This window comes from Condylura cristata, unplaced genomic scaffold (genome assembly GCF_000260355.1).
Source record: "Condylura cristata isolate star-nosed mole 26May11 unplaced genomic scaffold, ConCri1.0 scaffold00001, whole genome shotgun sequence".
NCBI classification, from domain to species: Eukaryota; Metazoa; Chordata; class Mammalia; order Eulipotyphla; family Talpidae; genus Condylura; species Condylura cristata.
Genome location: NW_004567102.1, coordinates 34,686,295 through 34,698,882, shown reverse-complemented (window position 1 = coordinate 34,698,882; position 12,588 = coordinate 34,686,295). Strand labels below are relative to the sequence as shown.

At 38.4% G+C, this 12,588-nt stretch overlaps 1 protein-coding gene across 1 annotated transcript in view; it reads left to right on the top strand.

The window, feature by feature from the left end:
* The first annotated feature begins 4,106 nt into the window (after positions 1–4,106).
* Positions 4,107–12,588, top strand: part of LOC105854224 (clathrin coat assembly protein AP180-like) — a 39,138-nt gene continuing 30,656 nt past the window's right edge. The window contains exons 1-2 of the mRNA XM_012731226.1: positions 4,107–4,200; positions 4,310–4,469. Of these exons, the coding sequence (XP_012586680.1) occupies positions 4,340–4,469 (130 nt within the window). The 5' untranslated portion in view covers positions 4,107–4,200; positions 4,310–4,339. The remainder of the gene's footprint in view (positions 4,201–4,309; positions 4,470–12,588) is intronic.

Here is a 12,588-nt window from a genome sequence, read left to right as displayed (position 1 = left end):
GTTTCAGGATTTCTTTCACTTGTCATCTTATAAAAAAAAAAAAAGAGGAAATCTTTTCACTATTATACAAGTACATTCAGGGTATCGAAGTTTGCTTTTTGTGTTTAGCTGATTTTGAGTATAGATAGACAAGTAACATTTGTATGTGGGGGTGGATATATGCCAGCATACTTATTTTTGTCCCTTATGTTTTTCTAAGTTTGACAAAAAGTATCACTAGAATAAAGAGTTTTACTTTAAGAAGATAATTGTAATTTTTAGAGAAAAAGACAAATTTTCCAAATTTGCCTTTGGTTGTTGCCTGACACAATCAGCTCTATATCTGTTTCTTATGCCCTTGTATCTTACACAGAAACAGAAACCAAGAGCTTGAAGACATCTGCCATCATGTATTGATACAGCTTGGCAGTCTACATATTGGTTTAGCTTTTACTTATTAAATGATACTCAAAAGAGACATGTTTTATTAAGCCAGAGGGGAAAACTCTGTTTTATGACACATATACATATTGGCTCAGCAAAAAGGTCAATTTTTAGAAAAATACTTGGATGTATATTGTATTTAATCCCTTTTCTGACCATTGAGAGAGATTTTAAAAAGAAAATCTTCAAATTTGTAAGTGTTGAATGTCAATATTTAGTCCCGCATAAGATATACTGAATATTATTTATTGGGTGCTTGGGTCTTCATAGGGTATATTTTGATAAGAAATCATCTTTCTTTCTCTGATCAGATTTCTTCTAATCAGTTCTCCTTTTTTCAACTTAGTTTACAAGATTGATGGCTGTATTTCTAGGTTTTTCTAGATGTAAGAATCTGTCATTCTTAATCTTTGCTCTGGAAATATGCTACTATTTTCAAATCTCCATAAGACCTTCTCCCAAAACAATTAGTATTATGTCAAAAGCTGGTTCTATCCTGACATATTAACTTGTATATGATGCTTCTATAGTTGAGAGATTCTCAAATATTTTCCTACTACTACTCAGGAGAGAAGAACGCTCTTGTGGAAGACATTCTTCCATGCACAGTACCAGAGACACGAGGAGCATACCAGAGACAAATCATGGCTTCCTATGCTTCCTAGTGTTATTACACTAACTCACTATATCATTTCACACTATTATAGAATTGATCATGAGTCTAATCCAATTTATTTTAAAAACTGAATCACAGATTTTAATATCTTACCCATTATTGGAGACATGTTACTTGCTCCAAATCTTTCAGCTAATACCATACACTATTACAAAAATTATCTACATGATCTACACTATTACCTAATTTTATGTAAATTGTCTAATATTGGCATAATGTTGTTCTTAATATTCTCTTATCCTTTAATGTCCTAACATTGGAAGTATGTATCATCTCATTTTTCCTTGACTAGTTTGTTTAGGAAGTGAACAATTTTGTGAACTTTTTAAAAAAGAAACAGTTCTGATTTCACTGAACTTATTATTTGTCTATTCTCTCTTTTGTTAAATTTTCCTCACTATTATTTTATACATTCCCACATGTTGAATTGAATTTTTTGGTTTTTCTAATTTCTTAAAGTTGAAATTAAGTAGATGTTTTAAAGTCATTCTTCTTTCTGATTCAAACATTTTAAAGCTAAAAGTTTCCTCTAATCACTGACTTACCTGCATTCCACAAATTCTTGCCTGCTGTGCTTTCACTTTCTTTGACTCAGAGTAACTGAGTTTTCCTATGGAAGAGTAAGACCCATGGGTTAGTAAAATGTGGTTTATTGCCATTATTAGGAATTTCCTGTTATCTGTTACTGATTTGTACTTAAATTAAATTTCATGGTAATAAGAAAAGAGTTTGAGTGATTTTGCCATTCTTTTAAATGTATGAGACTAGTTTTATGACCCAAAATGTTGTGTATCTTGGTGAATGTTCCATGTGCTCTTAAAATAATGTAATAATGTACTTCACTGCAGGGTGAAATGCCAGTTCAGTCACTATATTGATATGGTTATTTCAAGTTTCCTATCCCTTTACTGGTTTCCTATCTACCTGTTCTATCAGTTACTGAAACTGTTGAAACCCTTATCAATTTCTATTCTATAAGTATCTGTGGTGTTGCCAGAGCACATGGTAAGACCAATATCTGAAGCCTGACAATGATGGCCATGTCTTCATACTGAACACCGTATCAGATAAAAGAAGAATGCTGAAAAAAATCTCAACATCTATAGATAATTTATAATTTTGTAAACAGAAGCAGGTAAGAGAAATGTCCAAAAAAAAAAAAAATCACAAAGGATGTCCGATCTCGACTATTTTGAGAAGTCAAGTTTTTTTAGATTAGGATAAATAATAATCTTTGAAAATGTCAACACGTGAAACTATGAACGTAGCCCAGATTCCTATTTAGAAATCCATGTATGCAATTCAAATATGCTTCAGCCATTTACACACTATTTAATTGGCGGAAATTACTTCTTAAGCTTACAGGAGTTTCCTTTACAAACCCAAATGTTTACGGTGAATATCATCTGGGACTTCATAGATGACTTATTTAGTTGGCCTTTTCGGCATATCTCAGTACGCATTTAATGATAAAGTGCTAGAATTACCTGTCCACCCCGGTTTCTGGTTGAAACTGCGACAAGAAGAGAAAGCCTAGGAGTGAAAGGCATGCAGGTAAACGGGCGCGGCTGGTGGGCAGAACCTGACATTTCCCTGGGCCCTATCCGTGCGGGCCCTATCCGTGGCTGCCTGTGACAAACGTGGGAGTCAGAGACATAATGTAAGAAGGGGCCGGGCTCTGCCAGTCGGCGCGCGACGACGCCCTAGCTTTGGCCTTCACCTAAAGGACCCTAAGAAGCTCCCTCGCCGGGCGACGCCAGCACCCCACGGCTCCCGGAGCATCCTGCAGACTACCAGCAGGTGTGCGCGGTGCGCGCGCACGCGGCGCGTGCTGGGTGCGGGTCGGCAGGCGTACTAGCTGCCCGGCGCCTAGAGGAGGGTGCTCGGCGCGGCGGGTGTTGCCCTCGCCGCCTCCCCGCCTCCTTCCTCTCAGCCTTGACGGGGATGCTCTGGCGCGGGTGGCCCCTTGACTGTAAGCGCGCGGCCCCGGGGGGGGAGGGGGGCGGCGTGTGTGAGTAGCTGGGCTGGGGCCTCCCGGCGCTCGGTGGAGAGCTCGCCCGGGTTTGTCCGCCGCCGTCACCTGACTCGCTGGAGCAGCCACAGCTGAGGTGGGGGCGGGGATGGGGACGCAGCGCGGAGTGCTGGAGAGACGCGGCGGTGCTGGTGGAGGCGGCGGCGGCGGCAGGCGGGTCTGGCTCTTGGGGCCACTAGCAGCGGGCGCAGGGACCGCGGAGCTGAGGGCGGGGGCCGGGCCTGGGCAGGAGGGTCGCGCCCCGGGACACCGGGTCCCCCGCGGCCGCACACACCCACCCGGCTGCGGATTCCCCCGGCGGCCCAGGCTCCGCTCCGCCTGCGGCGGACGGCGCCGTTCCCGGGGCGGGGTGAGTACCGGCAGCCCCAGCTCGGCCCCCTCCCCAGTGCCAGGGCCACACGGGGATCCAGGGCGGATAATCCTGGGGCAAGGAGAAGGGCAGCCGCTGGGTGACAGCTCCGTGGCGCGCTCCAGGGCGGGGGTAGGGTTGGGCTGGGCTGTCAGCCTGTCTGCTCCGCTGCCCGGGAGGGCGAGGCGCTAGGCGACGTGGGCGCCTCCGCAGAGCCCCTGGGCGGCCCCTGCGGCGGAGACTTGGGGGGCGAGGGAGGCGGCTGGGGCCCAGGCCCACGGCGGGGCTTTGGAAGCGTCGGCGAGGAAGGGAACGGAGGAGAGGGCATAACATGGCGCAACGCTAGGATAATCTCCACCACCGAGGACGAACCCCATTACTGCAGCAGCGCGGGGAGGAGCAGGGAAGCGGTCAGGGCTTGGGTATCCGATTCGTTTTCCAAGCCTGAGAGCTGCTAGGAGGAAACGCTGTGCCCTGGAGGTGGACTCCTGATGGGCACTGCATCCAGGGAATAAACCCGAAACACGCTGGAGCTGGTCTGGCATCTGGGGATCAGGTTGCAGAGAAAGTGCTGAATGTTAGCCGGAAGGGTGGGACGGGGCTACTGTCACGATGCTGGGACCGGAGCCCTATCTGGGGTTCTGTGGTGAACCTCCTCTTGGTCGAGATCGTGTTGAGGGAGAGGGGCTTAGCGCGTTGCTGGCTCGGAGAGATACTAGGGTGGGGATCGCGGTGATGAGAGCCGCCGTGCGGCTGGAGGAGGCGAGGCCTGGGTACTCGGAGGGTTGGGTGTGCGGGTTAAAGCTGGACCGTCTCTTCTTTCCCGCAGAAGAGGAGGCAGTAGACGTGGCCGGAGAAGATGTCAGGCCAAACGCTCACGGATCGGATCGCCGCGGCTCAGTACAGCGTGACAGGCTCCGCTGTGGCGAGAGCGGTCTGCAAAGCCACCACGCATGAAGTGATGGGCCCCAAGAAAAAGCACCTGGACTGTAAGCATCTCTTTATATAAGTGGAACATGCGCACGGCTGAGGCGCCCTGGATGCGAGTGGCGCGGCCTGGGCTTGCTGTAGATAATGCTGCAGCTTCGGAAGTCCGGGTTGGGCAGTCCTAGGATTGAAATTTCCAACCTTGTCTGCAGGTGTCTCCTTGGGTTAGCCTGAAACTGTCCTTGAGCCCCCCCCCCCTTTTTTTTTCTGCTGCTGATTTCCAAGGTCTTGATGGGGTGGGGGGGATAATATGAGTGCGTGCGCGTATATGCGTATGAGAAAGTGTGTGTGTATTACTATAAAGATACCCAGCAATTGCACATGCTGGATTAGGCACTTTTTAACTCTTTTTTTTCCTTTCTCTCCTGACCCATCTTCCCCAGGTTAGAGGAAATTAGGGTTGCACAGTCATAGCCAAAAATAAATAAAGAAGGATTCGTGGAAGGTCAAATTTGGCACCCTGGTTTCTTTAAATACATTTTGGATAGTTTTAAAATAGTGTCATCTTTTTCAGTATCACTGCTGAGATTTTGTGTATCACTGTGGGTGTCTGTTGTATGTAACCATATCACAATGAAATATTCAAGCAATCTGATGTGGACATTACACTTCATAGATAATGGTGATTACATTTTACACATCAAGACACACTTCTTTGTCCCTTTCTTAGAAACTGCTGAGTGGAATGACTATGCTGTGGTCAAAAAAGGATGTGCTTTCCCATCTTTTGATGGTGCGATTTTGAATGAAACCATTTTATTTGTGATATGTTTCTTTAATGATGGTTATTTGATGGGAAAAGATTTTAATCTAGTTTGAAATGTCCATAAATGTCATATATACATTTATGTATAACATAAATGTTTCATTTGATATTTACATAGCAAATCCTTTATTACTGAAGGACAAATAGGGGCACTTAGAATAAAGCTTTCACCTGTTTTGTGTAGTGAGGTAATCAATATACTTGCTCTTGGTTGCTTCAGGATCTATCCTGTTGTGGTGTTTGTTGGTAAAGATCAGTGTTGGCATGAGACAGAGGTATAGCTGCACTCATTTCCCATTTGGCTTCCCATTTACCGAAGTTCTCATTTTCTTTTGAGTGAGGTCCTCTATAGTGTCTGCCTTGTGCAGCTGAAAAGATGGCAGCAATATTAGAATTGACTTTAGTCTTACTATTTGTAAAGCAAAGCTCGATGAAACTTACAGCTGCCTATTACTATATGAGTTATCCAGCGTCGTGTGCCTGTCATCTCATAAAATTGAATAATTTTCATTCTAGAAGCTTGTCTGAAGGGAAATCACCATACTCCTTTCTTGAGGCAATGTTTAACAAAATAATTTGATAATGGTATCATGTTAAATTTGTGTTATATTTGAGAGAGGCCTCCAGGGCCAGGGCACCTAACAGAAGTGGAAATTATAAATTCATGACCAGCTTATTTTCCTGCAGCCTGCTGAATCATTTAGCCATTTTTCTATCAGTTTCCCCAACTCTGGAAGCATGACTCATATCGCCAAGGTATATATGTCAGTCTAGCAAATCCTCATAGTAAGAAAGAGAGAGGTTATGGGTTTGCTAAACACTAGGAAATGACAGATCAATATGTGCATACATTTCAGAGACTATTCACAGGTTGGAACATTTCACTAAGATATCATTCAGGCAAAATTTTGACCATTATACCTCAAATTGTTTAGTCACATCATTCTTTTAGATCTGGAAAAGTCATTTAATAATTTTCAAGGTGGGAGATTTTATTTTGTTTCCAATATGTTAACGAGTAGAGTGATATTGAAGACACGGAACATAAAAAGATTCTGTGTTTAAAGAAAGCAGCTATGTAGGAACTGGTTCTGAAATATTAATAAGCATATGAGCTAAACTTTTATTGAGCAGTTGCTATATGCCAAACACTAAGCTTTGCATTATTAATTTATCACTGTTTAACAGATTCAGGGAGGTAATTAAATTTTGTAGCTTTTAACCATTATACTTAATTGTCATCTGTGGTACATTTAGTAATATTCTCTATTAAGAGAGTTGGGGGAAGACTGCATGGTCAAGTCATCAAAACACAGCTCCTATTTGCATGGCATTATGTGGAAATGAACATTGTAACCAAACTCTACAAAGTGCTTGAAAAATTGTAACACTTAAACAAATGAGCAAAAGACAAGAATAAAGAATAAAGGAGTACATGCTTTTTTTTTAATATTTTACTTTTCCAACAAGTCATGAAATGAAGTGATATTTACTTAAAAACCAATCTTGTAGAATTTGGAAAGTCAGAGATAACGTTACTAATATATCCTTCTTTCTAAAAAGATGATATATGAAATCTGAATATATGTTATTTGTATATGCATTATAAGAGAGCAGCTATGCTCAGTATTCTTCTTGATGTCCCTTTAAATAACAGTAGATTGTTTTAGTGACTTATTCACAGACTTTTAATAGCTTGCCAGTTATAAAAAGCAAATCATGTGCATTCTTATGAGATGCAAACATATAACCAAGTTTCTCTATGAAAACCAAAGCATTAGCTAAGAATTAGTACTAGGTAGTTAGCATTTCAATTTTGAAAATATTAAAAACTATTTGAAAGGAAAAGAGCACATGTATAATTATGGATTTGAAACCAAAAGAAGTTTAACTTAACCAAACTAATTTTAATTTGTGTATAACTTTTTCTTTTTGGAGTTTAGAATGGAAAATTATAAGAGAGTTTATAGTTCTGTGATTATTTTTACCATATCAGGTTAATTGTATCAATTGAGAACCCTTATGAAATGTGCATTTAGCATTTTAAGTACTGGTTTAAAAGATCATTTTTTTACCTTTGGGTAAATGGATGAAAACAGTTATTAATTATAGTGATTTTATAAAATGATGCTTAATGATAATAATGCATACATAAAAAGATGATTTGTTAACATCTGGGGACAGAATTATACATGGTAAGAAGGTAGAGATAAACTCTAGACATATTCTCAGGTTATTTTTTCATTTCCTCAGTAACAGTATGTTCCTTGAAAAGAAATATATTCAGAAAAACTTTACCATAATCAGTAACTATAGATTGAGTTTAAAGGATATGACAACTTTAATAATCTAGAGAAATATTCTATATTTTAAGGTATTTCTAGATCAAATTAAAATATTTACTCCATCCTTGCTTTTTGCACATGAAAACTAACCATTCTGGTCCATCTGCACATCCTCAATTCCCTTCCCATGTAACTTTGTGTACCTCGTAGATAGCACACAAGACATTGACCATCTTGGTTATGACTGTTTTTACATTTTATTTGCTTTCCCTTTTCTATTTTGTATTGATAGCCTAAAGAATAGCCCAAGTCATATTATAAGGTAAAAAGATCCCATAAGACACCCAGTATGTACCCAAGTGCAGTGTCAAAGTTAAAGAACAGTGAAAAAGCTGGTCAAAGATAATACCTGCAGGGGGAAACCTAGAAGTTTTACAACCTGGTGTATGATTCATTTTGGTTTACAATCCCTATTAATTTCTATATATGCTATATAATATCCTATTTAAACTGGCAAAATTCAAACTTAGTCCTTTCTATTATCAAACCAAACTTTATAGAAAGTCAAATTGGTTGTCAGTAATCCTATTTTTCCCATTTTGTATCTCTTCAGGGTTTTCATGAGCTTATTCCACAATATAAGATATTTAAGTTATGTTTCTTATGTTTGAAAGATACTATCATTTTATAAACGGTTCTTTCTCTCCCAAGTTAAAAAAAAAATAAGGTTGCATTTCTTTTAAGAATAGCTGCTAAAAACAGTGGCAAATATGCACTATGCTTCTATTCAAGGCAAATATTGGGAAATTAACACAAAATTTCTGTACTTAATTTTATTTGTATTTCAGTAGATCTGCCTATTCTGCTCCCCACTTTGTCTCTGGTGAATCCTCTCATCCCCATTACCTCTGGCCTATACCACAGTTCTTGTAAATAAGTGAAAATAAATTTTTTTAAAAATCTTTAAATGGAGAAATTTTATGAGTAAACTTAGAATCAAAAATTCTAAAAGTTTACTTGCTCTATATAAGCTTGCCTTATATGTAAGACATAATTTGATTTGATAGAAATCTTTATTTGTAATATCTTAATAGTGATGAGATTTAAAAAGTAGGTATTGAATAAAATTAATTGGAACAATGTATAAAAATTTATTGAACACTGAGTTGACTTTCAGTATGAGAAGTGTACTGACTTGTTTAAAAATATTTTGCTGTGTTTGCTGTTGTTCTCACTTAACTATTTTTATCTAGATATATGCTCTTATTTTTTATATTACAAAGAGTAAACCTTTTCCAAATGTGAACATGTTTAGAATAGTCTAGATTATTTTCTGTGTAGTCAAAAAAAAGTAGGGAAAATATACTTCTGGAACACTATTAAGCTGATTATGGTTCATTCCTTAAATTTGAAGGGCTCTACTCTGTATGGCTTTTGATGTTCTCAGACAATGCTGAACATCAAAGGAGGGGAGAAGAGATATCATGTGAGGTTTAGAAGTTGGCAGGAACAGGGGAAACAAGAGTGGCAAAGAGGTTTAGGTAATAATAGAGAGCACTATTTAGAAATGATTAAAATAATAATTAAGCAAGTTTTATATCACCTAGTGGAACAAAAAGGATTTATTTATTTCCTCATTTTAAGAGAAATCTTCTTTATGTTATAATTTAATTATACTTTATCCTCCTTTTGGTCATCAGTGTGGTTGGTTATCTAGTACTTTCTTGCAACCTGTATAAAACTGGTACATTAAACTGATATCTTGAAAGTGGTTCTAGTGATTTAAAAATTTATATATAGAGAAAAATATGATTATTTTAATTGCAGTATTACTTTGCAGCATTTTAGAATAAAACTTAGATTTTTGGTACTTTGCCATATTAATTTTATTGTTTAATAAATAGCTGCTGAAGTCTTATTTGTAATTTAACCTATGTACTTAGTTACCGTGGATCTCTCTCTCTTTCTCTCTCATGTGTAAATACCCTTTAAATATCTTACATCCTCATGTGTAAATACCCTTTAAATATCTTACCTCCTCTCTTTAAGTTGACTGATGCTGGGATAAAGTGTTCTTGAAGCTTATTATGGGTGCAGTAACTTGGTAAGGAAGGTCATAAATGACATACAACTCTGTGCCCTGAGGGCCAAGGGTGCCTTCCTTATAGAGTTGTATTTAAGGTAACTCAATTCCTGAGGCAGTAGCTACTGAAAGAAACTTCAAATATAATTATAGTGCAGGTAAATTATTTGTAAAGTCACATTTCTTGCCATTAAAAAGTGTATTCTTCAGATTTAGGTAGTAAGCTTTTTCTTTTGTGAGAAATATATACATTGTTTGAAGTGAAATATTGAGTTCCTTATGTATTTAGTGCAATGTGGGAGTTGCACTGTCTTTTGTTTTTCATTAAGGGAAGAATAGTTGAATGACACACCCAGTGTCAATTGCACGATGATCTATGAGTAATAAGTGATAGAGTCTTGGTGCAGTTGAATAGAAGCACAAACCAGATAGAAAATTATACCTTGAAGCCTAGTCGTCTTTATTTAGCTGTTTCGCTGCTTTCACTTAACCTGCTCTTTGTCTTGTAGAGGATTTCATGATGTACCATTCTTGACTACTCAGGAGAATGAGATGCTAGATCTTGGTCTATTTTGTGTGGTTTGGTTTTTTTGGCCTGATCATTTGACTGTCCTCCTAAGGTTAGCACTTCATTTCAAATTATAACTCTTTTCCTTTTCCACATTAACTGTTCTCTCTGGCATCTATAATTTTTCTCTCATAAGCGTTTTTCAAGTATTTCCATTTTGAACAAATAAAACCACCAACACCTAACTCTCCTTGGACTCTACCACCTATTCTAGCAAGCAGCATGCCACCCCCAGTGAATCCCTTGCTTTCACTACTTCTTAGCTTCTTAAAACAAACCACAAATCCAAAGGAAAATGAATACAACTCTGACCCTCTTTAGATATTCTTTGTCTTTGATTGGCAAAATGCAAGAGTGAAATATTAGATTTCCTATTAATTGCTGGTAATTGGCCAAGCCAGAAACCTGAAGGTGATCTGTAAGCCAATCAGTTATTTAAAAACTCCCAGAAGTCTCTTCTAGATATTTTCTGTCTTGATTTGTATCAGTAGTGGACATTGTAAAATGAAGACTAATAATGGTGCCCATATCACTTTGGTGAGGAATGAGTGAAACAATGAGTAAAATACCTAGCCCTGAGTTTGCCACACAAAACTGCAATGAACATAAGTTATTGCCACCAACACTATTATTAGCCATCTCTGGTACACTTGCTATGTTGTTACGAATAGTGCCATTATAGGTGAGCTTATTCTCTTTTTAGTAATGTTTTGTCTTTTTTTGCTTATCATTTGTTTTTAATTTTATTTATATTTTTTTATTTCTGAAAGTTTTCATATCTTTTTTATGTAACAGCTCTCTTTTATTTTTAATAGTTTCATATAATTGGTTTATTACACTGTATGAAGTTTAGAGAAATAGGTTCACACCTCTTCAGATTTTACCACAACATTGAAATCACCAGAGCACAACTGATGCATAGATGAAGATGATGTGGTATATATGCATAATAGAATACTTCTTGTCTATAAAAAGAGATGAACTCTTCTCATTTGAGACAACATCTATTTTTCTCTTTTTAAAAATGACCCTTGTTTATTTTTTCATGATGCAGGATTTCTCCTCTCAGATGCAGCCACTGTAGTTTTCCCATTTCCAGTGTGCCCTGTCCCCATCACACTCCACCCTGCTCTCTTCTTCTCCCTCTGAGTATCTCAGGCCTGTGGTCTGCTTTCAACATGCGCTTCCCAGTTATATTTCCTTTTATTTCCTTACCATCTTGAACACAACCTAGTTTATGTCCTGTAACTCTATCAGATCCTATATGTGATTTCTGGTTCTGCTATTGTTTTGCTTGACCCTTTTGATGTTTCCTCATGTGTTTTATCCTTTTAGGCTCAGATGATGTTGACTAAGATTTCATCTGTAGAAACTCTGGGAAGCCTGGGATCCATTAAAGAGTATTTGCGGTGTTTTGTTAGATCTTGCAAGTGCTACCAGCTTGGAAGCACCTAAAATTGATTTTTGCTCTTGGAGCTTCCTATCTAGTGCAAGTCTAGGTATATAATTTGAAAATTCAAAAAGCTCAGAAGGTCAAAACTCCTTTTCATCAGTCATGCAGTGGTGTGACATCACTTGATACTACCTATCATGGAATTTTATACGTTGTGCTACAGAAATATTGTTATGCTATACTGTGCAGATTATAGTGGAATATTACTTAATTTGTGGTATATGTTTCTCCCATGTTATTTTATAAAATGTGACAAGTTCTAAATTCTGAAACACACATGTCTGAAGGCCTTGGATAAAGGAATATGAATCTATAGTATATTAATCACAAACTAGGACAGCAAGAAAACTATGGTTATAGATGTTCCAGATATTTTTCCCCTTTATTTGCTCCAAATATTTTTTCCCCTTTATGCAGACTGAGTGGGAATAAGTTTTCCTTTTGTCTTAGTCAGAAAATGTTTATTTTTTCCTCCTAACTTTCCTAAGGCTCCCACCTTTATGTAGAGGTTTTAGTTCTAACTAACTATCCTACCCCAGAACTATTAAATTTTAGCCTCTGACCACTCAGATTAACACATAATGTGATGGCAGTCTTTTTTCAGTATCAGTTTACCATGTGGTTTTCTGAAATTTCTTTCTTTTTGACCTTGGAGATTGTTCTTATTTTTTTGTGAGTTCAGCCAAATTAGTGGAAGGATCCTATAATATTAATCAAGATTATTGGGTATTGGGTGTTTTTTCCTTGACATTCCACCTGTATGTTAGAAATGGAAACAGTCGTTCTTATCCTCTGTTTTTGCCTCCCTTACCTCACACTCCTCCCTTACCTCACACTCCTCCCTTACCTCACACATACACACCCCACAGTTAATTCTTTACAATTCATTAGATTCACAATCCTCTAAACTACTCTTGGGCCTTTGCACATGCTGTTTATGTATTTTAATATATTTTTTAAACTTAA